The following is a 25559-nucleotide window of genomic DNA, read 5'->3' on the forward strand; positions in this document are numbered from 1 at the left end:
GTGGGATGGAAAATGTTGATGAAGGAAGATGACGATGAGAGGAAGCAAACGTTCAGAACAGTATTTGAATCTCACGACGGTCTGCTTGGAATCTCACGGAAGTATGGCTCGTTAGGAAAGTGCCGCGAGAAGAACCAGCAGGAAAGCACACACGCAGTGCTTGATGAGTCGTCCAGCGTCACATGGAAGGAGCAAACAGGAGCCCAGAGCAATCGTTACGACGATTCCAACAACGACGGCGACGACAATTACAACTGGCATGAGGAACTTTCATGGACCGCCTGCGATCTTACATATCTGCCTTGTCGCTCAGACGCAACCAGCATCACAAGCCTCTCCCAAATCCTTGCGCGACACGAGTGAGAGGACTGCCAGTCCCTCTACCCCCGCCGAGCAGAGTCTCGATCGTTCTCATAAGCGCCGGTCATTGTCAAACTCCACGAAAAAGGGATTCAAACGTGTTTCTAGCTGATCCAAGCACACCGATGCCACCGATGCCACCGATGCCACTGCACAGACACCACCACTCTCACGCAGTTCATATGGCGTTGAACCGGTCGTGACAACCCCGTCCAAGGGGAACGTGGAAGTTGTCCCTCCTGGGGATAGTCTGAAGGCACCCCCTCCTCCCCGGCCTCTTGTCCACTCATCGACCATGGCTAATCTCCGCACGGTGCCTTCCGAGTATCCCCGGCCTCTTGTTCGGTCATCCACCACGGACAGTCTTTGTGATTCCGAGCCGCACGTCACCAGCTGGGCTGATTCAACCCTGACAAACACAGTCACTTCCCTCAAGCCGGAGCATGGCGAATTGCTTTCTTCAACCAGAGAGGACAAAACCCTCGATCAGCTACTGCCACCGCCACCTTCACGCGTAGTAAGCGATACACAGAATGATCCTCCTTCTGCCCCATTGTTCAATCGCAATATTCAGGTTGACTGTCAGGACCTGTGCGCTGCGATACAGCGTGAAATCGACCGACACCAGCGGTCCTGATCCAACGAGGCTCCGATTGTCGGTGCCTTCCGAGTATCCCCGGCCTCATGAAATGTCCATTCACCTTGTTTACCACCTCCAGGGCCATGTTTTGTGGCCTATTAACATAGATGAAGACTGATAAGTGAATTCCTAACGACATGAGGCGTGCCAACGAAGCCTTTCATACCAACAAATGAAGTATCTGTCCGTTGACTCCGTTCTACTACCATAATTTGAAGAATCGAAGCCTTTGCGGTTATTCCAACCATAACTATAAGCCTTTCGTTTACGAAATCTCGAATCTCCGCTAGATGCGCCTACCTAAGCGTCGTGTATGAAGACCGGGCATGCTTCTGGCTCATTTGAATAGTGCGAAAGGCTTCTGGAAGGTTTCAGTCAGTCAGTCTGAATATGCGGTGAAAGGTAGCGAGTCATACCAGAAAGTGGAGATGAGTGCTGCAGTGCATGGATTCATTTCTTAATGAAAATGCCACACAACATACCTATACCATGAACATCTTGTGTAGGGTCGAATCATTTTCACTACAACCCATGGTTAGGGTGATGTACTGCGTAGAAAGCGGCACAGGATCAGGACATGAGGCACTAGGATCATCCGGATTATACCACTTCGTACACGTTTCATCAAGGTCACTACCTTCATATCTGAGACCTCGACTAGATGTATGTATAAGTCGAGTCCATCAATCTAAGAAACAAGGTTTGCTAAGCTTCTGCTTAGCGCCATAAGCGCCAAGGTCCAGATCCCGACTAAACCAAAGAAGCAGCAGTGACTCACGCCAAGATGACAAAGTCTCAGTGTCTGACTCAAGACCCAAGCTCAGCCTTTGCAAAGCCAGACCGGTCAGAATAGATATAGTCTCTAAATTTCCATCAATTCAACGAAGACGACACCTCATAAACATTCAAGATCTCAGCTTTACATAATCCACTGCCAGCCTACCAATCCAAAATGCCAGCCCCGCGATTGGCATCGAAATTAAGTCATGTCCACCTAGACGGCCGCACCCTAGAAGGAGGTGGGCAGCTAGTCCGCATCGCTATCGGGCTATCCGCCTTAACAGGACGCCCAGTTAGCATCGACCACGTCCGCGGAAACAGACAAGGGAAAAAGGGACTGAAACGATCCCATGCGGCAGCAGTGAAATTGTTAGCTGAGATCAGCGGTAGTGAGGTCGCCGGCAGCGAGGTCGGCTCCCAGCGCCTCGAATTCTTGCCGCACTCACCGAGGACGAGGAGCGGGCCGCTGCTCGACTTATCGCAGGTCACCGTGAAATCTGAATACGATATCAATATCACGACTGCTGGTTCTATCTTCCTCGTCTTCCAGGCTCTGTACCCGTATCTTCTTCACGTTGGGTCTCGAACGCCTGGCTCTTTCGTGAAGGTGAATATCACCGGCGGGACAAACTCGAGTCATTCTCCGTCGTATGACTATATGTCGCAGGTGATTGTGCCCAATTTTGCTAAACTTGGGCTTCCGCCTTTGTCGGTGATTCTGCATAAGCGTGGCTGGTCATCTGGACCGATCGATCTTGGAGCAGTGACGTTCCTTATTCATGTACTTGGGTCTCGACAGAGCTCAGATAAAGGGGAGGAACAGAATGAATCTCCAGAGAAGAGACGGACGACTGAACCTTTTTACACCTTCCCACTGATGAATCTCATGGATCACAAACGTGGGAAAATTACGCAAATCGATATCACTGTGCTGGCACCAGATATTACCACCCCCAATGCTAACCTAAGGGATGACGACGTTGAACTTACGGCTCGTCGGTTTATTGAGGAGAGCACACTACGCAGTCTACGTCGTGAACTACGAAAGATGGATCCGTCGATATTCAAACACTCCACTTCGTCTCCACCCGAGGAAGATCCGCTCACTAAACAGTCAAGTCAAAATGCACCGGTTCCCATCAAGATCCACACATCAGAATCCACGCAGCACCGCAGCCACGTGTACCTCCTTATTGTGGCGCATACCTCCTCAGGGTTCAGGATAGCACACGACGTCCTCGGTAGCGTCGGAGGCAATCGCTCAGCCAAGCCACGAAACAAAGGAAAACAGAAACAACGACCAGCCCAGGCTAATTGTCAGAACGCGGATATACTCTCCGGAGCTGCAGACCTGGTGAACCGATGTGTAAAAGGGTTCGTCGAGGAGATCGCCAATGCGGACCCAGACGAGAAACCCACCTCCAACATCAAGAGATCTTGTGTCGATCAGTACATGAGAGATCAGGTCGTTGTATTTGAGGCGCTGGGTAAAGCCTGTCGCATTGACGGGCATGAAGCAGAAGTTATAGATGGGATCTTGGAAGACGAGCGAGCCTGGACACTACACACGAAGACTGCACAGTGGGTGTGCCGGCAGATGTTGGATGCGTAATTGTGGTATAGACAGACCTAGCCCAGTGCCATATTGAATGACTGAAACTTATCTCCAACTCTCGCAATAGTGGGAAAAACGCCAATTACCCCGATGTTGTGAAGGAGCTATTTACGAAGATGGTAGCCTATCTCTTAGGTTCCTCGCTACTTATTAATCGAGCGCGTGCGCCTTCGACTGGAGGCTGAGTGGGAGTCCAAACTATTTACTTCTTGTCTTCTAGGAATAAACCTAACCATTGTTTCCGATGCACCCGCACTAGCTACCTATGTTGTCTTTGCTATACCCTACTACAACTGTACTACATCTATTGTTGCTATTTTGTTGTTCTGATTGACTTACTTTCATCAGTCATGCTAGTTACCTGGCGAGATGACCTCACAGCGACTGCTGTACTGACGATGCGATACCTGATGTTCAATGGTCAGAGGTTCATGAAAAGTAAATTGTTTTGAACCCAGGCTGGCCGGCTCAGCCTCCAATGAAGGCGCCGATTCATACACAGTATGGCGAAGAAAATACAGCTAGTGTCGGTGCATCAAAAACAATGTCAATATAGCGAATCTAGCCCAGCAACCAGTACCTGTAAATCCATGGAGGTACTGAAATGATTGCTGAGGGTTAGCGAAGCAATCCGTGAATGTGATAGGGGGGTCGCGTGTCACGTGACTGTCGTTTGGCAAGATGTTCCCTAAATTTCAGATGTCAATCGGTGAGAACTGGCAGAATAACATCCTCCACCAATCAGATCCTGGCGATCTATATCTACAGCACTTGGGGTTTCCAAAAAGAATCAACGCTCACCAATTGAAGCTGGGCGTCCGGCGGACGCCAAAGCCCCTCGTAAAATCATCATCTAAACGTGACAGATGTAAGACACAGCAGCTAAGCAGGTGGAGACACTGAAAAGGAGACAAAGGTAAAGAAAAAGAACACAAAAGAACCAAGAGAATGAACGGAGATGGCGTTAGTCGGCAAGCAGGAAATCACTTCTCATCGTAGATCTGGCCAGGCGTGAGGAATAATTTGCCCTTCCCGATCTCCCCGGCATTAACATGGTCGGGCTTGACATACCGCGCGGTAAGAGCAAACCACAACTTGTTCTCCGGTACCACGGAGTGCTATACCGGTCCCGGTCAGCTCTGTCGTTTAGCGGTGCCAAAAGGGAGGATGGCCACGAGCCTCGTAGTATCTCTGGAAGTTTGCACCGTGCATGACTACCATGTCTCCAGGGTGCAATTCCAACTTGCTGGCTGGCGGGGCTTACTTTCCCTTCTGGGTGGCAAAGAGAGTTCGCCGAGAGTTGTCATCCTTATCTTGGGAGATCTCGCCAGCTTTACACTTCTCCTTGAGCACACGACACTGATCTTCCAACTGGCAGCCTTTCAGCACGGAGTTGTCTTGCAGAGCACTCAAGAGACAGATTTGCCATCGCCGGTGTCCACCCGTTGAGTATTTCCATTGAAGAGCTTGTACTTCATGCGGATCAACAAAGTAAGAATCCCGAAACTTAGAATTGTGCACCTTGCTCACTTACCTAGACTGGACGAAAGCGGAAAACGTTTTAAACCGAGATCTTCACGCTGAAGACCGATAAACAGGTCGTCGGGCCCATTTGGTCGGCTGTTGATTTCTGCGTTCGCGACAAAATGGGTGATAAAGCCGACTCCATCAAGTTTCTAGGTGAGCTTGCGATAGGGAGACAAGCTAACATCATCGATCTCTGGGATCATGAATTTCTTATCGAACACCATTTCTCGTTTCATTGAGGGCCGCTCGGAATCATCGTATACAACCCGGCACGAGATAGGCTTCATTGTCATGAGCCTTTCAAATGAGCAGACCTTACCACCCCTCTCGGCGCCAGAGTCATCGATGCACTTCCACCCTCGCCACAATGTCCGTCGAATACACTTGTGACACTCGGGGCACACAATTCCTTTCCACGCACCACGAGATGTGCTGATGTCCGTGGCATCCTCATCCAGTGTCGAAAGATGATCGGGGACAAGGCTGCAGTTAGGCCGAATTTCATCGTCGGGACGACTGCGGAAGCTCAAGAAGGCAGGGTTAAAAGTTAGCTCAGGAGGACTGGAAACGTTTCCAATCTTCCAGAACCTGTCACACTCCGGCTGAAGGCACATCCAACCATCCTCATACACAAGGATACTTTCCTTGGAGCAGCCCTCGCACTTCAGGCTTTGTGTCGAAGTCTCTGAGTTCGAGGAGCATCGGAGGAGCAGAGCCCTTTGCTGCCCACCAGCTTTTCTCCGCGAGATCCAATTTTTCAAAACGGACTTTTGCTCCATGGTTCATACCAATTCTTTCAAACCAAACATTGGTAACCCGAAACCATGCCATGACGTTGTACCGATGTGGCAGGTCACGATTGAGGATCTTGTGCTTGCTCCCTTTCATATTGGTCAGCTACAAGCTATACCATACAATCCGTGATGAATTGGCAACCTACCAATAATTAACCCAACAGGAAGCTTTGAGTTCAGGCTGGCAATGATGCTTCGGGCGAGTGTGCTATCAGCCTTCTGGTTCTTTTGGAGGGCCAGGTCTCCCTCTGAGTCTTTGGTGCAGCAACCACCACTAATTGAGTTAATACATGCAGTCCTTAGTTGGAGGATCACACTCACATTCGAGTTATGATGACTTCTTCGTCAATGTAGGTCCGGGTACCACCGTCAGCATCAATGAGAAAGCCCCAGCAAAGGCGCCCATTGTGATCCATCACACCCTGAGTGCAATGGAACCAAGGAATTGCATCGCACAACTGTTGGCAATTCTGTAAGGTTATTAGGACCGAGGTGGAAGGACTCGAGATGGGAGTTTCATACCTCAGCCCACGCCGGTGGTTCACCATGGACTTGCTCCAGGACTTGGTCAGTGCTGGCCGCTTCAATCTGATCTGATAGAACTACTAGGATCAGCATGCCATATACGACTGTCACTATCCATGAAGCCTTTGTTACCTTTGTTTCCCTCCGTCTTTCTTTTGGTGACGCGGCCCGATTTCAGCACTTGTCCAGCCACATGAGGCCGACCAGCAATAGGACGTGCAGCCATATCGCAAAATCACAGTGTTTTCGGTTTGATATGCCATTTCCTGGGTTAGCGCATGCCATCTTCAGACCGATCGCGGGATGGACTCACAGTACAACACACGCGGTCACTCACAGCCACCACAAAAGCAAATCGCGAGTTCAATGGCGCTTGAAATGATTGCAGGTGTTTGAACCCAGATCGAAGTCAATGAACGCGGAGTAGAAAGAAGGAAGATTGAAACGCGCCAGGTCAGATTGATAGGACGCGTTGTTGCGGTTTCTATGAAAGTGAAGGTTGAGAGGGAGGGATGGCGCAGGGCAGGCCTACAAAAACCTACCAGGACGGTATACAAGTCACGTTAAACCTTATATGGCAGAATCCCTGACTAACGGAAACTACGACCCACCCATCGATGGATGGAGATGTGCTAATTCGGAAAGGTCCCGAGGTTTTAACAGATGGCCCAAGCTGCCCGTGACCTGAATGTTCCAAGCCAGGGAAGCCATTACGTGCTATCTACAGTGTCCATCCACGGGTGACCCACAGCTGATGACAAAAGGAAAGCTAGCCAACCTTATTGGAATGATCTCGTGTATGCAGCCAACCATGGAATCTGAGCAGAGATACTGCGATTCATATACCTACACTGCATAGCCGAGACGACAGATTGCTCGCCATACAACGTGGGAGATACTGGAACAGGGTCATACTGTCCTGCTACAGTGTACTAACACGATGCAAGAGCTCATACATTGCTTTCAAGCACGTGCACACTCTGCATGGTCAAGGCTCGGACAAATATGTCCAGTCGACATACAGAGTGTAGGTATATCGATCGCAGTATTTCTCCTCAGATTCCATCGTTGGCTGCATACACGAGGTCATTCAAATAAGGTTGGTGGCTTTCCTTTTGTCATCGGCCTTGGGTCACCCGTGGATGGACTCGGTAGATAGCACGTAATGGCTTCCCTGGCTTGGAACATTCAGGTCACGGTGAGCTTAGCGCCATCTGTTGGAACCTTGGAACCTGTCCAAATTAGCACATCTCCATCCATCGATGGGTGGTGGTTCGAGGTTTTCTTTAGTCAAGGATTCATCCCATCTAAGGTTTACGTGACTTGTATACCGCCCTGGGGGGTATATAGGCTTGTCGTAGGCCTGCCCTGCGTCCTCCCCCTCCTCTCAACCTTCACCTACTCTCCTAGAAGCATCACAACGAGTCCTAGCAATCTGACCTGGCTAGTTACAATCTTCGTTCTCTCTACTCCCGGTTCATTGACTTCGATCGGGGTTCAAGCACCTGCAATCATTTGAAGCACCATTGAACCCCCGATTTGCTTCTGCGGTGGGTGTGAGTGACTGAGTGTTCGTACTGTGAGTCCATCCCACGGTAGTCCCACCATAGGTCTGAAGACCACATACGCTAACCCAGGGAATAACATACCAGACTGCAAGCGCTAGAATTCTGCGATATGGCTCCACGTCCGACAGCTAGTCGGTCTCATGTGGCTGGACAAGTGGTGAGATCGGGCCGCGTCACCAAAGGCAAGAGTGAAAAGGCGCCGGCAAACAAAGGTAACAAAGGCTTCTTGGATAGTTGACTTGCGTTCTTTGTTACGTGATGTATGTCGTGCTAATCCTCATAGTTCCATCAGACCAGATCAAAGTGGTCAGCACTGACCAGGTCCTGGAGCAAGTCCATGGCGAACCACCGGCGTGGGCTGAGGTATGAAACTCCCATAACGAGTCCTTTCATCTAGGTCCTAATATCCTCCCAGAATCGCCAGCAGTTATGCGATGCAATTCCTTGGTTTCATTGCACTCAGGGTGCAATGTATCACAGTGAGGGCTTTTGCTGGGGCTTTCTGATTGATGCCGACGGTGGTACCCGGACCTACATTGACGAAGAAATTATCATAACTCGAATGTGAGTGTGATCCTACAACTAAAGACTGCATGTATTAACTCAATTAGTGGTGGTTGCTGCACCAAAGACTCAGAGGGAAACCTGGCCCTCCAAAAGAATCAGGAGGCTGATAGCACGCTCGCCCGAAGCATCATTGCCAGCCTGAAGTCAAAGCTTCCTGTTGGGTTAATTATTGGTAGGTTGCCAATTCATCACGAATTGCATGGTATAGCTTGTAGCTGACCAGTATGAAAGGGAGCAAGCACAAGATTCTCAATCGGGACCTGCCACATCGATACAACGTCATGGCATGGTTTCGGGTTACCAATGTTTGGTTTGAAAGAATTGGTACAAACCATGGAGCAAAAGTCCGTTTTGAGAAATTGGATCTCGCGGAGAAAAGCTGGTGGGCAGCAAAGGGCTCTGCTCCTCCAATGCCCCTCGAACTCAGAGACTTCGACACGAAGCCTCAAACCCTGAAGTGCGAGGGCTGCTCCAAGGTCAGCATCCGTGTCTATGAGGATGGCTGGATGTGCCTTCAGCCGGAGTGTGACAGGTTCTGGAAGATTGGAAACGTTTCCAGTCCTCCTGAACTAACCTTTAACCCTGCGTTCTTGAGCTTCCGCAGTCGTCCCGACGATGAAATTCTCCCTAACTGCAGCCTTGTCCCCGATCATCTTTCGACACTGGATGAGGATGCCACGGACATCAGCACATCTCGTGGTGCGTGGAAAGGAATTGTGTGCCCCGAGTGTCACAAGTGTATTCGACGGACATTGTGGCGAGGGTGGAAGTGCAGCGATGACTCTACTGGCACTCAGACGGGCGGTAACGTCTGCTCATTTGAAAGGCTCATGACAATGAACCCCATCTCGCGCCAAGTTCTACTCGATGATTCCGAGCAGCCCTCAATGAGACGAGAAATGGTGTTCGATAGGAAATTCATGATCCCCGAGATCGATGATGTTAGCTTGTCTCCCTATCGCAAGCTAACCTACAAACTTGATGGAGTCGGCTTTATCACCCATTTTGTCGCGAACGCAGAAATCAACAGCCGACCAAATGGGCCCGACGACCTGTTTATCGGTCTTCAGCGTGAAGATCTCGGTTTAAAACGTTTTCCGCTTTCGTCCAGTCTAGGTAAGTGAGCAAGGTGCACAATCTTAAGTTTCAGGATTCTTACTTTGGACAGTCGCGGGCACACTTACCGCTCACTTCGCGGTGAACCACGTACGTCAGCTCGTCCGATCATCATGTTTACTGACCTCTCCGCTGACCAAATCAAACAGGGTAGCCCGTATAAGTATGTCGTGTCGGTGCTGTCAAAGGCGTTTGGCGAAGCCCCTGAGGTCATTCTCCGAGCTCTGGGTCGTCTTTCGTGGGCGACTGAACAAGCCGTCATCTCCGCTGGAGACATGTACATGCCTCCCAATGAGCTGTTGACGCTGGGGTACTTTGAGGGCATGAAGATAGGAGTAAGTGACACTGTGAGATTGGCCCTACTCTCGACTAAAGCATAGATTTGTTAGTACCATGACGACGGTGAATCCTCTCTAGGCCCTACAATTGCAACCCTCTCACTTGGAGCAAAATCCACCATGTGGATCCGCATGAAGTATAAGCACTTCAACGGGCATACTCGACGGGTGGACGCCGGCGATGGCAAAGCTGTATCTGGGAGTGTTCTGCAAGAGGACCCCGTGCTGAAAGGCTGCCGGTTGGAAGATGAGCGTCGTGCGCTCAAGGAGAGGTTTGAAGCTGGCGAGATCTCCCAAGATGAGTATGACAACTCTCGACAAACTCTCTTTGCCACCCAGAAGGGAAAGCAAGCTCCGCCAGCCATCAAGTTGGAGTTGCACCATGGAGACTTGGTAGTCATGCACGGTGAAAACCTTCAGAGGTACTACGAGGTTCGTGGCCCTCCTCCATTTTGGCACCGCTAAACAACAGAGCTAATCGATATAGCACTCGGTGGTGCCGGAGAACAAGTTGCGGTTTGCCCTTACCGCGCGGTATGTCAAACCCGACCATGTTGACGCCGCGGAGATCGAGAAGGGCAATTTTACCCTCACGCCTGACCAGATCTACGACGGGAAGTGATTCCCTGCTTGCCGGCTAGCGTTATCTCATTCTCCGGCCATTTGCTTGTTTTTCTTTGTTCTTTTCTTAACCTTGTCTCCCTTTCGATGTGCCCACTTGCAGTGCCTTACATCTTTGTAGTCTTTTGACTCTTGACGGGCGACGATAGCCGCCAGGCCTGACCTTGATTCCAGTCATCGCCCTTTGGTTAGTTAAATATAGTCATTTACTCTCAATTCAGAATTCTACCTTTGTATAATTGTATTAGTAATTAGATAAATCACTACTCATCGGTGACTGCTGACCGTTGGCGAAGCATGGAATACTGCATTACACAAATAAGGGTGTCATGTGTCACATGATCTGGATCTTGCGCATACTCATAGGGGTCCCAAAATCAGACATTCTGGTAATCGGTGAAGAACAGCAGAATAACATCCTTGACCAATCAGATTCCGGGAATCGTCGAATCGATATCTACTTGGGGGTCCGAAAAAGAATCACCGCTCAGGCTCTCAGCAACTGAAGCTGGGCGTCCGGCGGAAGCCAAAGCCCCTCGTAATTGGCCTAGTTTCACCATGAAGGCTACTATGGATGTGCTAATCCGGGAACCAGTCATTAGCTGTCAGCCTGTCTCGCCCTGTATATAGTTCTTGACTTCTTGTGGTCTTCGTACTGATTTCTCGTAGTGACCTATGTCTATACTGCTTTTTGCGCTATCGGGCGTCAATCTCCGGATGCGCATTTAACATTTCAAGCCAAGTTGACTGCTATTGCTGGCCGACAGTCGAAGCATCGGACTGTTCTCTTGCTCCTTTGCCACCTTTGCGGGCAGGTCAGTGCCCACAATGGCCCCGTGATCTCTTCCCAACCAATCTCCAGCATTTTAAATTGAATTCAGGGGCTACATCTTCAATCTATTCCCGCAAGAAGTCTGTACCACTGAGCTTCTTCGTATATGCCTAGCGACCTGGAACCCCCAGAAACCAATCTGTTCACGTGAGAAGAGGATACATATGTCTAGGGTGCAAACCAGACGAGCACAAGAAGGCGGAGACGCAAGCTGCAGATGCCTCAGTAAAGGCCTCAAGGGGAGAAATTACATGCAGTAGAAACCACTCCGGGATTGGGATCACTGATTCATAAAACGTGACACTGTCGGTCTACCGTTGACTTGGTGATGGGAGACCTGTAGGAATCATGTCAGTGTTATCTCTGCTCACTGGATACTTCAACGATTTTAAAATGGCAAGGAAGAATTGAGAGCAAGCGTGTCACCCTGGTATCATGGCGTCAATCAGAACAATATGTTTTCCAGGGGCTGCCCAAAGTTTGTAGACAAGGGTCATCGTCTTGGAGGTGTATGACCGTGTTGCCTGTGGTCTATCTTGGGATGACTTTTTAGATTGTTTGACTGAGCAAACATCCTGTCAGGTGACCCTTGGGTATAAATATCTGGAACTTCTCTTCACTTTCTCTTCTTCTTCTCTCCATCTCCCTACTCCCTTTTCCATCTTCGTTTTATCCTCTTCTCTCCCCACCTTATCCTCTCCCCTGCTCCTCTTCGCTTCTCCTGTCAGCTTTGGCTGATATTCCGATTCCCATCCTTCTGCTACAAGATTCATACCTGGACAAGATTGACGATGATGCTGCACCTGCGGAAAGATGTACTTCGGTACTAAGCAGGGTTGACCAAAAACTTGTGGGTCGAAATCAGTAGTCGCGTGCAACTTGTCTACTATGCTTATCTTGATGCAATCTCCTCTTCCCTCCTTCTGCTACAAGATTCATATTCAGACAAGATTGCCCAATGATGCTGCGCCTGCGGAAAGTCGTACTTCGGTACTAAGCGGGACCGACCAGAAACTTGTGGGTCGAAGGCAGTAGTCGTTCGCGACTTGTCTACTATGCTTATCTTGAGGCACTCTCCTCTTCTCTTCTTCCCTTCTTCTGCCTGCCTTGGTTGATATTTTGATTCCTCTCTTTCCCCATATGTATATAGTGACGAGATCTCTCTGGCAGATTGATGGTCTGCCTGTTTATGATCCAGATGTGCGAGTCTTCTGTGATCAGTTCATACAGCAGGCGACAGAACAAAATATTCCGCCGCCTTATGATCAGTGTGTATCCCACCGGTCGTATTGGCACTGGAAGACATTCCTAAATCCAATATGTCCTGTTAGTAATTTGGTCATCTCTCAAAGCATTCGTGCTATGTGTCTCCGATTGTCTCTATTGTTTCGCTGTGTTCAATACGAGCAATTAAACTCATAATCCAAAAGCCGTTGTAATCTCAGCACTCGAGGTGCTTTCTGTTCCATTAGCACTGTGAGTCTGTGACTATCTTGAACGCTGTGGTACGGACGGGTAGGAGATCTGGGGCACGTGGGGGATCTGCAGATATCCGCCAAACCCCACTGTGAGTCTGTGGCGCATCGTGGCGTGTCAGTTGTCACTATCACCGCGCCACGCTCAATAGATTGCGAACTCTCGCAGACCGCGTCAGGTTCGCCGAACGTGGAGTGTGGAGGCCGGATATCTGGCGAAGTGCTCATATGGTCATGCTATTCATTGCTGCATCCAGTCCGAGTACAGTGACCAAGAGGCGGGCTCTGTGCGTTTGGCTAATGTTACCTACAGAGAGCAGGCCCGACAACCAAGGATGCCAACTGATGACCTTGCACGTCGACTTTTTTGTGTCTCCCGTTAGTCACTGTCTTTTCCACGAAGATGTGTTCCAGTTACTGTATTGTCTGTTTTGTAGGTCACTACCTAAGGAGAGTCAAAGATCCGCAGCGACCGATGATGGCCCACTCGGCCCACCGGGCTATCTCCTCCCCACTAGACGCCTGAAGCCAGAGGCTAACTAGACGAATAGAAGACTAGGAGGCACAGATACCGTATTCCCCCTTGCAGGTGTGTAGCTTGATCAAAGCTATTGGATATGTTCACGAGTATGTTTCCTAGGCTATTGATCGCGCCACCTAGGGTACCGCTGAGCTTGAGATCAATGAGAATCATGAGATTGAGCAGTTTGTGAACCGACCTTGGAAAATTGATACCACCTTTTGTCATGGAGCTAAACACCAGATCAGACGCGGCGCGGTAAGTCGTAGGACTGTAGTCTTGCCAGTTGGCGGAATGTTTGCCAGTTGGCGGGATGTGGGACTCAGTCGGCGCCTGTTGTCTGAGTAGTCCTCTTTGCTGTGTTCTTCTCATTTGTTACCTTGCCTTCTCCTTTGGAGAATTCTATTCCTGGAAGGGCTTGGCCATTTACCTCCATGTCTTTAAGCGGAGTTTCAGAAAGCGCAGAAATAAAGTGGTCTTGGCATCCACTTCCAAGGTGAATTATGGCCGGGCTGCGGGCATATCCCCATCATGCCACTTATCCATGATTACATCCAGATCTTTAATGTAACTAGCACGAACCAAAGGACAAAGTCATAGATGTATGGTTGGAATAAGAATAGGGTATTGATTGCATAAGAATATCCAGAATCAAGAATACTAACGATGGTAAGAATACTAATTGCTTCCATCCCATAATGATCAAGCAAAGCCCCAACTCCCGAAACAATAAGAATATGACGAGTAGAGTTGGGGCACTATCCGCTAGGTATTGCCACGTGCTTAGATAAGCCCTCCCATGTCCGCATCGCTATCACTGCGGGAACTCTGTGGCTTGGGGGGATTCTGTGGCCCCCGAGGATGCTTCAGGAACTCTTCAACATCACCTGGAGTTGGGAAAGACCCTGTCCTTGCCCATGTACTCCTTGAAGTTGCTACCTGCTCACACATCTCACGAATCTCCAGGAAGTGCTGCATCACTCCTGTTGACTCGTCCGGCTGATCACGGTGGTTTTCATTGTTCAGGGATCGCTCTTGTCGGCTGCGCTGGTGCCGAACAAGGGCAGCCCGCCGAACTGCATACTTGTTCCGCTGTGATTGTGCGGAAACTTGCTTCTTGTTAGCAGCCTTGGGCGTTGGTGTATCGGGAGGCTGCAGGGGTTGAGATCCCAGCCCCATTGCATATTGGTTATGCAGACGTTCACGGAGGACGGACGAAGGAGAAACGGGGTCACCGGATGCAGGAGAAGCGTAGTTATCGGGATCTGTCGCGGAATCCGTCGCGGAATTCGTCTCGGGATCCATGGCAGGATCCATGGCGGGATTAATGGCGGGATTCATGGCGGGAGCACTGCTTGGTGTGTAGGCATCACCAACCGTGTTTTCCGACAAGTCTTGCTGCACGGGCATGTTGGCTGAAGGTCGCGGGTAAGGCCAAGAGAAATTGCGTGTCGGACTCCGCTGTTTAGTATGACCATGACCCGGAGTTGTGAAGCTGGAAGTCTTAGCCGGGGTAAGAGTAGTGGAGATCACATCGTTGCCTAGTGCGATGGCATTGTCGTCTCGCGCAACGTTTGTCAACTGCTCATCCTGCTCCTGGAACTGCTCATTCTCCTCTTGGAACTGTTCATCCTCATCTTGGAATTGTTCATATTCTCTGACATGCTCCCTCGGGGGCTTGGTCTGTCCAAGCTTCCCGACCTCCGAATTCAACCATCGCTGCCAGTCTGCACTGGTTGTCAAGAAATTCTCAGAGGTTGAATTCGGAGGGGCAGGTCTGGGTGACACGTACATCCGCTGCTGGGAAAATACGGTTGCCATCCCTGATTCATCGTGGGACCTGCCGACAATGTCAACATCCGGTCTCGACAGAGCGATGCCACTGGTTGTTCGCGAATAAATACTCGGTGAATAATCCCTCTTCATCCCCCAAACAGGAAAAGCGTTGTGAACGTCTCTAACCCCCATGTCAGCTCCCGGCGGAACACGGTCATTGCTGTCGCTGGGATCAGAATTCGATAGAGCGATCCTACTTCTCGACTCTCGCCGCCGACGACTGATGGGTGTACCGAGAGCATCATCAACAATGTTGGCCCTCTCTGAAGGATTGACACTCCTGATCCCCGAATCAACGCTTGGAGAATCGACGTTCCTTCTCGCGTCTCGAAGACGGGGAATCATGAGAGTATCACACTCCTCTTGTGGAGCGCTTAGCGGAGACGACTCGCTGGGACGACGCTTCAAGGGTTTGACCGGGCGCAGATGGCCCTTTTGGGCACTTGAACGCTCCCCACTCGCTGTTGCGAATGAATCGGGCGAGATTGATGTTTCTTGGCTGGGAACACGACGAAGAGTGCCGGGCATCTCTGGAACCACACGACGCTCTGGAACCCAACCGAAAACCGGAGCCTCGTTGGTTTCAACCGGCGGGACTGATGCTTCTTGGCTGGGAACACGACGAACAGTGCGTCTGCCATACTGGGAATGGGAAGCTGGCACCCGTGGAATCACACGACGCTCTGGAACCCTAGCGACAATCGGAGCCTGGTTGGACCAGGACCGCTGGTGTCGGTCGATCTCATGCTGTATCGCAGAGCACAGGTCCTGACAGTCAATCTGCAGATTGCGATTCAACAATGGGGCAGAAGGAGGTTCATTCTGTGTACCGCTTACTACGCGTGAAGGTGGCGGTGGCAGTAGCTGATCGAGGTTTTCATCCTCTCTGATTGAAGAAAGAGATTCGCCATGCTCCGGCTTGAGGGAAGTGACTGTGTTTGTCAAGCTTGAATTGTTCCAGCTAGTGACGCGCGACTCCGAACCACAGAGACTATCCATGGTGGATGACTGAACAAGAGGCCGGGGAGGAGGAGGTGCATTCCGACTATCCCCAGGAGGGACGCCTTCCACGTTTCTCTTGGATGGGGATGTCACGACCGGTTCAGCGCCATATGAACTACCTGACAGTGGTGACGGCCGCGCAGTGGCATCGGTGTGTTTGGATCGCCCAAAAACACGGTTGAATCCACTTTTGATTGAATTCGATATTGACCGATGCTTATGAGAACCCCCGCGGCTTTGGTCAGCGGGGTTGGAGGGACTGGCAGTACTCTCACGCGTTTCGCGCAGGGTTTTGCGAAACGGATTGTGTAAGGTGCGTTCGGGCGAGAAGGCCGATATGTAAGATCGGAGGCGGCCCTTGTCGTCGTCATCATTTCTTCCCGGATACTGGTCCTTTTGTGTTGATCGAGGGTTCCCTCGGCTAAAAGACTTGGAGTGTGTCATAGTTCGTGCCTGATGATCACCATTGCTTTGTCTGATCCACATTGACTTGGCTTTGTGCACTTGGCGAAACGGAGAAGACACTGAACTGTTTCGTCCATCGATTCCATCGCGTTCCTGTATTGGCGATATCGCAGCCGCGGGTCCAATGTCATCGACTACAGCTGGTCGACCGGACACCCCTGTGGACTGATGAGGCGTTGCGGTGGCAGATGAGGTTGGATACTGCTGACCCATGGATGCGTTTGCGCCGCTGCTGTGATGGCCTGCTCGTGGGAGTTGTCGGAGGCCAGCGAAGTTTGCCGGATCATCGAGTTGATTGTATGGGCCTCTCGGGTCCCGAGATGGGATTTGGCCGGATCGCATTGCACACGATGCAGCGGCAGCGGCGGCCGGATGTTGCGTGATGAGAGAAGGTGTTGGTGGCGCATCGTCTGAGGGAGGTCTCCTTGCACTGCGCATGGAGCGTGTAGACAAGGACCTTTTCAGAAAATTGCCTGAGTCTTGTGTAGATGATGACATGCTTCAAGTCTACACAGTACCGGATACAAACTGGTATGAAGATGAAAAAGATATGGAATTGGGGATTGTGGGTGAGGGAAGATGACGATGAGGGGAAGCAAACGTTCAGAACACTATTTGAATCTCACGACGGTCTGCTTGGAATCTCACGGAAGTGTGGCTCGCTAGGAAGGTGCCGCGAGACGAGCCACCCGGAAAGCACGCACGCAGTGCTTGATGAGTCGTCCAGCGTCACATGGAAGGAGTAAACAGGAGCCCGGCGCAATCGTTATGACGATGCCGACAACGACGGCGACGACAATTACAATTGGCATAGGAAGCTCTCATGCACCGCTTGCGATCTTACATATCGACCTTCTTGCTCAAACGCACACGTACACAGGCCTTTCCCAAACCCTTGCGCAACACGAGTGAATGTACCGCCAATCCCTCTACTCACGCTGAGCAGAGTCTCGATGGTTCTCATAAGCGTAGGTCTTTGTCAAATAACAAATTCAATCAAAAGAGGATTCGAGCGTGTGTTTGGACTATCCAACACATGGATGCAGCATACCAGATATGAAATATGAAATGTCCATTCACCTCGTTTACCACCTCCAGGTCCATGTTTTGTGGTCTACTAACATAGATGAAGGCTGGCAAGTGAACTCCTAACGACATGAGCGTGCCAACATGAAGCCTTCCATACCGACAAATGAAGTATCTGTCTGTTCTACTACCATAATTTGCAGAATCGAAGCCTTTTTGGCCATTTCCAATAATAGAAGCCCTCTCGTTAACGAAATCTCGAATCTCCGCTATGTGCGCCTACCTAAGCGGCGTGTATGAAGACCGGGCACGCTTCACCCGCAATACTAACATAAGAGACGGCGCTGGGCATACAATTCGTCGGTTTATTGAAGAGAGCAGACGACACAACATACGTCGTGAACTACGAAAGATGGATCCGTCGATATTCAAGAATCAAAAAGTCCGCTTCGTCTCCACCTGAGGAAGATCCGCTCACCAAACAATCAAATCAAGATGCACCGGTTCCCATCAAGATCCACACATCAGAACCCACGTGCCACCGCAGCCACGTGTACCTCCTTATTGTGGCGCATACGGCATACCTCCTCCGGGTTCAGGATAGCACACGATATTCTCGGTAGCGTCGGATTCAATCGCTCGACCAAGCCAAGAAACAAAGGAGAACAAAAAGAACAACCAGCTCAGGCTAATTCTCAGAACGCGGATATACTCTCCGGAGCTGCAGAAGAGGCAGAAGTCACCGATGCTGGGATCTTGGAAGATGAGCGAGCCTGGACACTCCAATAGCTCCATACAAAGACTGCACAGTGGGTGTGTCGACAGATGTTGGATCCGTAGGTAATTGTGGTAGACAGGGCCCAGTGCTATACTGAATCACTGAAACTTATTTCCAAACCCCAAATATTCACCAAATCCCGCCCACGTAGCCTCTATATAAAATGCAAGTAGGGTAATACGCGACGAATCCGCAACACAAGCAATCCAAAGATCCATCGGCAAGAAAGTCCTCCGCCAGTCGCATCCCAGGCAATGCCTTGAATATACGCGCTCTCGAGCCATTCCTACTGGACAATCCGTGGAAACCTAATCAAACCTTCCAGCCCAATCTACCGTGCATGTCGCCATTAGCCGAGAATCTAGAAACTTCGATGTAGATATGGAGACCCGATCCGGTCGGCTAGCGGGTATGTCTCCAGTCTCCACCGTCTGGCATTTTTGTGCCTGGCCACTGGCCATATATTGAGTGTCCCGTGACTCGTGAGTGGCTTGGGAATCGGGATTTAGCTATTCCATGTGCGGGACCCACTTGTAGATGCTAGAAAAGGGCGAGTCTGGAATCATGATTCATGAATGCCTATTGCCTTTATTCTTTACCGAACAATTTTTTCGTGGATGTATAGCACTTTGCCGTTTCAGCCATTCAGCCGTTGCAGCTACTGCATACTGCATAACTACTGCATAACATGCATGCAGCTAGTGGCATTTGCCGGTGTCGGTGTCAGATAAGCGAGAGACGAAGGTTTGAGATTAATCTAGATGAGGGACAGCCGAGTAACTTACTACAATGTAACAAGGATAACAATTGAATACACTTGTTTCGAGTAAATAGAGTCGTACTCGTACGTCGGTACAAACCCAGCCCCATCAAACTGACACCCGATCACCCGAATCGATCAAACCCACGTGCACAGCCACCCAGATCTCAACACAAATCGGGTATCGTGTGTCTTTCAACGGTGGAGAAAATCGCAGTTCTTCCTTTCAGGCAACCACAGTGGAGGTTCGACCAACAACCGTGCCGGACAAACCCCCACAGTTCTACCCTGAAACGGCTACCTGAACCTTGGGAAGCGCACTGTGGCTGAGCGCCCGACAAAATTACCTAAACCGATTAAGCCGGCACAGAAAAATAAGAAAAAAGAGGTTAAAAAAAGAAAAAAAGGGGGGAAACTGCGAAAGAAGGAAGAGCACGGAAGGAGAGTAGAAGCGACTAGAATAGATGGAATGCGCTAGGCTGTACACAGTCTAGGCTGTGTTCGATGTTGTCTTGGATGCTTCGTTTTACATCGAGTCATCGCCTACTCTATTAGGCTATGTACTATGTACATCTCTACAGATAAAACAATTACCGAAGCTGGTCTTAACTCGAAGTCTTAAGTACATGATGATTGTCGAAATCCTTTTTCCTCTCCCAAGTTCTCTTTTTGGGCCTGCTTCAAATTCTACCCGTACCCCTGAATCCAAGACGCAGGTACCGGCACACAACACACACATCTTCAAAGTATTGTAACGAAACCTCATATTTGGCACCATTCTCACTCCATACCTTTGACTGCTGGTTCTTTCCAAGGTTGGTCAGATCAAATGTTTAGCATACAATAACCTAGACAATAGTTTCAGATGTGGACAAAGCACACGAATTAGAGCGAACTATCGGACTCTGAGACAGATGATCGACGGCTCCATGTTTCTTTCTCCAACATACTATCTGAAGTTTGAACCTTACTATAGGTGCAACATCCATTCCATCCCAATCTTGAGACTGAGGTGATCTCCATTCTCCGTTCCTGAGCCGACCAGAGCCAAGTCTGAAATTTGGAATCGATAGAATAGAACAGAATACAAGTATCATCCATTCCGGTAATTCTCAATTCTTATTCTAAATTCTAAATTCTAACCCTAATTCTAATTCTCCGATAGCCAGGCCCAGGCAATCCAGATAACCACATGACCAACACAACCTGCACAAAAAAGCCAATGCGCCGAGTCTAGCCGGCAGCCGTTCCAACCGTTGCAGGGACTTAAATCTTGTGTAGCCGTGAGTCGGTTTGTGTGACAAGGATGGCCCCCTGCAATGGGCACGGGAGCCACTAAGAAATTAAGAGATGGTAATGATCGACCGCGCAGATGGTAGTGTGATCATAATAGTGCTTGTGAGATGGGTTGGAGATTGTCACTTGTGTTACGGGGTCGGTCTGGATCTTTCAAGGGTTTTTCTTCTGAGGAGGGGCGAAATATGGATCTGAGATTCAATATTGGGTGGATGTTATGAATATCAACTAGTGGTTACTTGGTTATTGGGGCTGAAGAAAGTGTTTCAAGATGTTTGGGGCCGAGAAATGTCGTGTTGGGCGAAGCAGTCGGGTTCACGAGTCCTCGACGGTTTTAGAGAGTGTGTTTGGGGTAAGAGGTTACAGCCCCGCGAGGCTGACATACCGTTTCGGCTTTCGGCTGAGATGAATGGGGTTTTTGGGACATATCGGTGAAACAGTCATTCTAGACTTGAATCCTTCGGCAGGGCTGAGTTTCCGAATATAAATTGGAGTTCGTGGTGTGAGAGCGATGGGATTTCATAGATTCCAGCAGAACGAGAGTATCAATGCAGTAAATAGGTATATAGCACCAAGGGGAATGATCATAGATAACGCAATGAGAAACAGAGGGGTATGGCATCATAGTTCACGAAGGAAAATATTCAACATGAGATGGGGCATCAATCAGAAATCAAAAGACCAAGGTCAAAAGCACACGTATGCGCAAGGAAAAAGAAGCGAAGGAATCAAAGTCAATCGTTATACACGATCAACCAGATTGAGTCTCAATCCACCAGCGCCACTGCCCTCCAGTGGCAGATCCATGTCCGTAGGTATCCATGCAAAAAAGAGAAAAGAAAAAACACGATCTAACTATCCCCCATGCAAAATATAGAAGAAACGGGCCGTTTTTCGTCCAGGAATCAGGAACAAAAGCCCAAGCGAGTGAAAAAGGAAGCTTTCGCCAAAGACTCCATGCATGGTGGGTGACTTCCAGAATCAAGTTCCCGTTTTTAGGTCCCGCGCAAGATCCTCGTACATCAGCCCGGCCAATGTAAGTGTCGAATGAGGTCAAAGCAGGGCGAAAACAGTGCGAAAACAGGGAATCGGAGTTCGGAATTCCGAAATCAAGACAAAGAGTAGAACAGCCGCCGAATGACAAAGAGAACTCCGGCGATGCAGATGAAAGAGTTGGTGAGTGGGGGAAGCATGCAAATCAGCGAACAAAGGAATCAGCCTTGATTCGTTCGATGAGTCCCAGCCGGCAGGACGCAACTAGCGAGGTGGTGGATGATTCTCGGTCCGTCCCGAGCGTGTACATGTATCCTTTGGACAACATTACAGCTCAGGCTGCGGGGTCTTAGATTCAGACCCGAAGAGTTCTGACGGCAGCATTCGCTTGTACTCACGTGGTTGAGCGAAAGGCGAAGCAAAGGCCGGACGGCGCAAGTTCAGAGCCTGTCAGGTGTGTTAGTATGGGTTGCTTCACATTTCTTTGTTTCTTGTTTCCTCTTTGTATGGAGTCAAAGATATAGTCCGGAATCAGAATCACCTACAACGCAGTCAGAGCACTTTGTATTTAAGCTGTTGACACGGCCTCGGCATCCGCGAGGATAGTTTGCACAGGAATACATGTTGATAAGCGTTGATCGTGCAGATTAGATCGACAAGAGGTGAGGGGATCTTTGAGGTTTCGGAGAAGAAAAAAGGGAAAGAGCAGACTAGAGAGGTTCTCAAGCTTAAATGGAACGGAGAATAAGGAGGAAGGTCTAGAATGTGTAGTACAACACAATGACGTCGGAGGTTGAAGGAAGTCAATTCAGCCACCAGGTTCTAGCGTTAGAGAATTGGAAGAAAGGGAGGACGTACGGGAGAAGGACGACAGGTTTATATCAGAGGCTCAAAAAAATGGCTTGGACATGTCAAACCAGCATAAATTCCATGGAAAAATAGGAGGATGAGAAATTTTAGGTTCCATTATTACCGTTTGCTGGGGTTGGTTTGTGTTATTTTCTTTATTTTCGACTTTTTATTATTTTTTTCATTCTTTATTTCTTTACATTTCTTTTACAGATTACCTACTAGAATATTATTTCCACTGCTTGGCCCAACTGGGCAGCATTGGACACTTGGCGTGGTTCCGAACATTCCAAGATTGCCCCTAATTCTACTAAGATACAACACAGATCAGATGACTCTAACCCATCGTACATACTGCAGAGATTGGTCGATCCCCATCCCTTGGCCCGGAGATGCGGGTTTGTGATCGGCTGAAATGCTGGTCTTCGATGCATAGAAAAAAATAAAAAAGAGACGGTCCGATGCATATCCATGACTCGCTTCAATATTACAGGGCCAGGTGGAGCAGCTGACACGAAGTCGGATTTCGAAACATCACACCGTTAGTTTGCCAGTGTGATGGCCAGTATAAACGTTTGTTGTATATTGATTAGTTATGGGGACATTTTAAACTATTGTTTCAGGTTCAAGGCTCGATCCCCTAGTTTGTTCTGGTTTTGTTCTGGAAAACATCCCCACTTTTCTCTCAGGGGATGATTTTCTCAATTGGCCCCTTCAGGCCTGTTTGCAAGTTTGCATGGAACATTCCGATCCTTCGATGCTCTGCCCACTTTCTCCTGATCAGCCCTGTCAGTAGTGGAGTTTACCTATGTCACGGACTCACTGTACTCCGTACGTAACATACCATGTGTGTATTTCCTCTGCCGGGTGGTGGTTCCTGTCGTAGCTGCCGCCACTTTTACGAGGCTCATGAGCTCAGGCCGAGATACCCCACGTGATAAAGTCGTGAGGTCCAATGAGCGCTCACCGAGTGATCAGTGCGTGTTCTGACGAAAACCGATTACAGCCGGCTTGGCACAGGGTGAAAAAGGCACATTACTATTACGTAGCTTGCACCGCCACATTTGGGCAGGTCAACGGCTTAACGCAGCAGGTTCATGATACAGTGGTGTCTGATTAGTATTTAACCTCCGGTACTTAGGTCCCCACTTTAGGATTTGACCGCTCTCTGGACCGCCTACTTGATTCAGCTAGTCAAACTTCCCGCGTCACCAACTATTGGATGAATTCGAATTCCCGAGGGTTCTGCTTGGCAGTATTAAAGTGGGTCCAAGGCCCCCAATGTACCGGAGGTTAAATACTAATCAGACACCACTGTACGTAGTTAGCTCATCAATGGATTTGGTAATAGGATAACTATGTCGGAGTCATGGCGGGGCAGAAGCGAATCCCATTATGGCAATCATCTTCTCAGACTCCTTGGGCACTCCTCCCTAGGACCTCTTTCATCCTATCATACCAGGGGGCTTTTGGCGTCCCCCGGACCCCCAGCCTCAATTGCTGAGCATTAGCTTCACCCACTTTTTCAACGCCAATCTGTGTGAGCTCGGGCAGGTTTGAGGGTACTACTAGATCCGGCTGTATCTCATTCAATCTACTATGCAGCGGCGCAGCCATACTGAACGGCTCTTGTCTGTCCTTCGGCAGCGCTGAGAGACCGCATCCTCAAGCTTTCATGCCGAACCACGGCTGTCTTCATTTTGTACTCTTGCAGCCGAACATGGAAGGATTGAATCAACTCCGACTCCCGTCTCCCGACTTCTAACAGCTAGATTGTCCGAGTGCGTAGGATCTGCGACTGGTGTAGGATCTCCGACTACTGTTGGAGGTGCTGATGAAGGCCTTGATCTTGACTGGCCGACATTCTCATGGGTCATGGCACTGCAGGCATTGCTTCGTCACTGTATCCACGCGCCTCAAGAAAGACTGGTCGATGAGAAGTCTTTGATTGCAATGGGTACAGGTGCCGAAATGAGATGGATTTCGAGCCTTCAAGGCAAGTTGGTGGAATTAGTGTATGATCGGTTAGAAGTATCTCTGAATAAACAATTGTGGCTGTTGTACGGAGTACTCGGCAGCGAGCAAAAAGCGGCAAGCACTGAGCACTAGAATGGAAGGGAGGGGCAAGAAGTGGCAGAGGAAATCAAATACGATACGTAGGTTGGTATTCTACTCCCCTTTTCTCGTCACTATTTGTTGAGATGATCGTTATCTCATCTACAATACAGAAACCAATAAGCATTCAAATCGCCAGTCCTGCTGGTCTGAAACTTCACTAGAAACAATCAGATTCAATAGCCCTTCAACCTGGCTCTGGAGTTCTACGGTGTTTGGTTCTTCCCTTCAATCCCTGTGGAGGCTGTGGATCTGGTTCCTGTTTTCCATTTTTTTTCCATTTTTTCCCCTTCTTTTTCTTCTCCCCACCAGCATTCCTCAAACAATCGGAAACGAGATCTGTAAGAAATCACCCGAAAATGCAGGGTAGCATTCTCCGTATCGTGTCAGATCCAGTACTATGCATTCCGGTACTCCGGCCTAGATCTCCTCATAGTCAAAGCTTGAATTACAATATACACCGCCTTTCATGAAACCCTTCTACCTAGCTGTCCCGCTTGCCCCTCCTCAGCACAGGCGTACAATTGGCGCGGTGAGTAGACGTTCGTGTTTTCTCATGTTTGGAGAACTGGTTGAAGAAAAGGAAATTAAGCTCTTTGCGGGTCACTTGACCTCGTGTGTGCTTTTCCTCTATGCGCTGTTGCACGTTTACCAATGGTGGAAATAGAGTAGAGGTGTGACAACATGGCCGTCATACATTAACTGCACCTGTTTGATTAGACGCCTACAACCCACATGGAGTGGGAATAGACATACATCATACATAGAATAAAAAAGAAACTAAAAACACCACCGGCCGATCTTCCGTCCTGCACAATGACAAAATGACCTTTGTATTTACTGGACAACTGCATCCGGATGTCGCGGCCCGTCAAAGAATAGTGGACCATGGTTCAAACTTTCAGGCACCGAAAATGTATCCATGGTATGGGAGAGACAGAGGGGGTCTAGAAGACCACAGAACTTATAGATCCATCTGGACCATCGCATGGAAACACTGGCCATCCTTGCCGACACTCTTTGTATATAGAAACGGAAAAGAGAGGGATCACCCCACTCGAGTAACACGAACCTAGGAAGTGGGGAGACAAACGAGTGAAAAGCTTACTATGACAGCATGGCAGCAATGACAGCGACGATCACCCAGAAAAAGCGACCTGT

At 49.4% G+C, this 25559-nt stretch overlaps 7 protein-coding genes across 7 annotated transcripts; 4 read left to right on the forward strand and 3 right to left on the reverse strand.

Moving 5' to 3' along the window:
• Positions 1 to 12: 12 nt before the first annotated feature.
• Positions 13 to 363, forward strand: N7515_000309 (uncharacterized protein; the record flags this gene model as incomplete). The annotated part of the gene is made up of 1 exon (XM_056661053.1): positions 13 to 363. The coding sequence occupies one exon, from the start codon at positions 13 to 15 to the stop codon at positions 361 to 363; it is 351 nt and encodes a 116-aa protein (XP_056526219.1).
• A 292-nt stretch (positions 364 to 655) lies between these two features.
• N7515_000310 (uncharacterized protein) lies at positions 656 to 997 on the forward strand (the record flags this gene model as incomplete). The annotated part of the gene is made up of 1 exon (XM_056661054.1): positions 656 to 997. The coding sequence occupies one exon, from the start codon at positions 656 to 658 to the stop codon at positions 995 to 997; it is 342 nt and encodes a 113-aa protein (XP_056526220.1).
• Positions 998 to 1952: 955 nt separating this feature from the next.
• On the forward strand, positions 1953 to 3392 carry N7515_000311 (putative RNA 3'-terminal phosphate cyclase; the record flags this gene model as incomplete). The annotated part of the gene is made up of 1 exon (XM_056661055.1): positions 1953 to 3392. The coding sequence occupies one exon, from the start codon at positions 1953 to 1955 to the stop codon at positions 3390 to 3392; it is 1440 nt and encodes a 479-aa protein (XP_056526221.1).
• A 1263-nt stretch (positions 3393 to 4655) lies between these two features.
• N7515_000312 (Oxoglutarate/iron-dependent dioxygenase) lies at positions 4656 to 6467 on the reverse strand (the record flags this gene model as incomplete). Its single annotated transcript, XM_056661056.1, has 8 exons — positions 4656 to 4867; positions 4930 to 5071; positions 5105 to 5438; positions 5563 to 5803; positions 5863 to 5990; positions 6038 to 6186; positions 6239 to 6318; positions 6374 to 6467. 8 exons carry the CDS (start codon positions 6465 to 6467, stop codon positions 4656 to 4658), a joined length of 1380 nt encoding a protein of 459 aa, XP_056526222.1.
• Positions 6468 to 7918: 1451 nt separating this feature from the next.
• N7515_000313 (Oxoglutarate/iron-dependent dioxygenase) lies at positions 7919 to 10452 on the forward strand (the record flags this gene model as incomplete). The annotated part of the gene is made up of 9 exons (XM_056661057.1): positions 7919 to 8021; positions 8093 to 8172; positions 8225 to 8373; positions 8421 to 8548; positions 8608 to 9492; positions 9545 to 9582; positions 9642 to 9827; positions 9882 to 10262; positions 10318 to 10452. 9 exons carry the CDS (start codon positions 7919 to 7921, stop codon positions 10450 to 10452), a joined length of 2085 nt encoding a protein of 694 aa, XP_056526223.1.
• Positions 10453 to 14061: 3609 nt separating this feature from the next.
• On the reverse strand, positions 14062 to 17019 carry N7515_000314 (uncharacterized protein; the record flags this gene model as incomplete). The annotated part of the gene is made up of 1 exon (XM_056661058.1): positions 14062 to 17019. One exon carries the CDS (start codon positions 17017 to 17019, stop codon positions 14062 to 14064), a length of 2958 nt encoding a protein of 985 aa, XP_056526224.1.
• Positions 17020 to 21761: 4742 nt separating this feature from the next.
• N7515_000315 (uncharacterized protein) lies at positions 21762 to 22057 on the reverse strand (the record flags this gene model as incomplete). The annotated part of the gene is made up of 2 exons (XM_056661059.1): positions 21762 to 21881; positions 21980 to 22057. 2 exons carry the CDS (start codon positions 22055 to 22057, stop codon positions 21762 to 21764), a joined length of 198 nt encoding a protein of 65 aa, XP_056526225.1.
• Between the last annotated feature and the right edge of the window lie 3502 nt (positions 22058 to 25559).

Source organism: Penicillium bovifimosum (assembly GCF_028826915.1).
Source record: "Penicillium bovifimosum strain IBT 22155 chromosome Unknown utg000001l_segment0_segment0, whole genome shotgun sequence".
NCBI lineage: Eukaryota > Fungi > Ascomycota > Eurotiomycetes > Eurotiales > Aspergillaceae > Penicillium > Penicillium bovifimosum.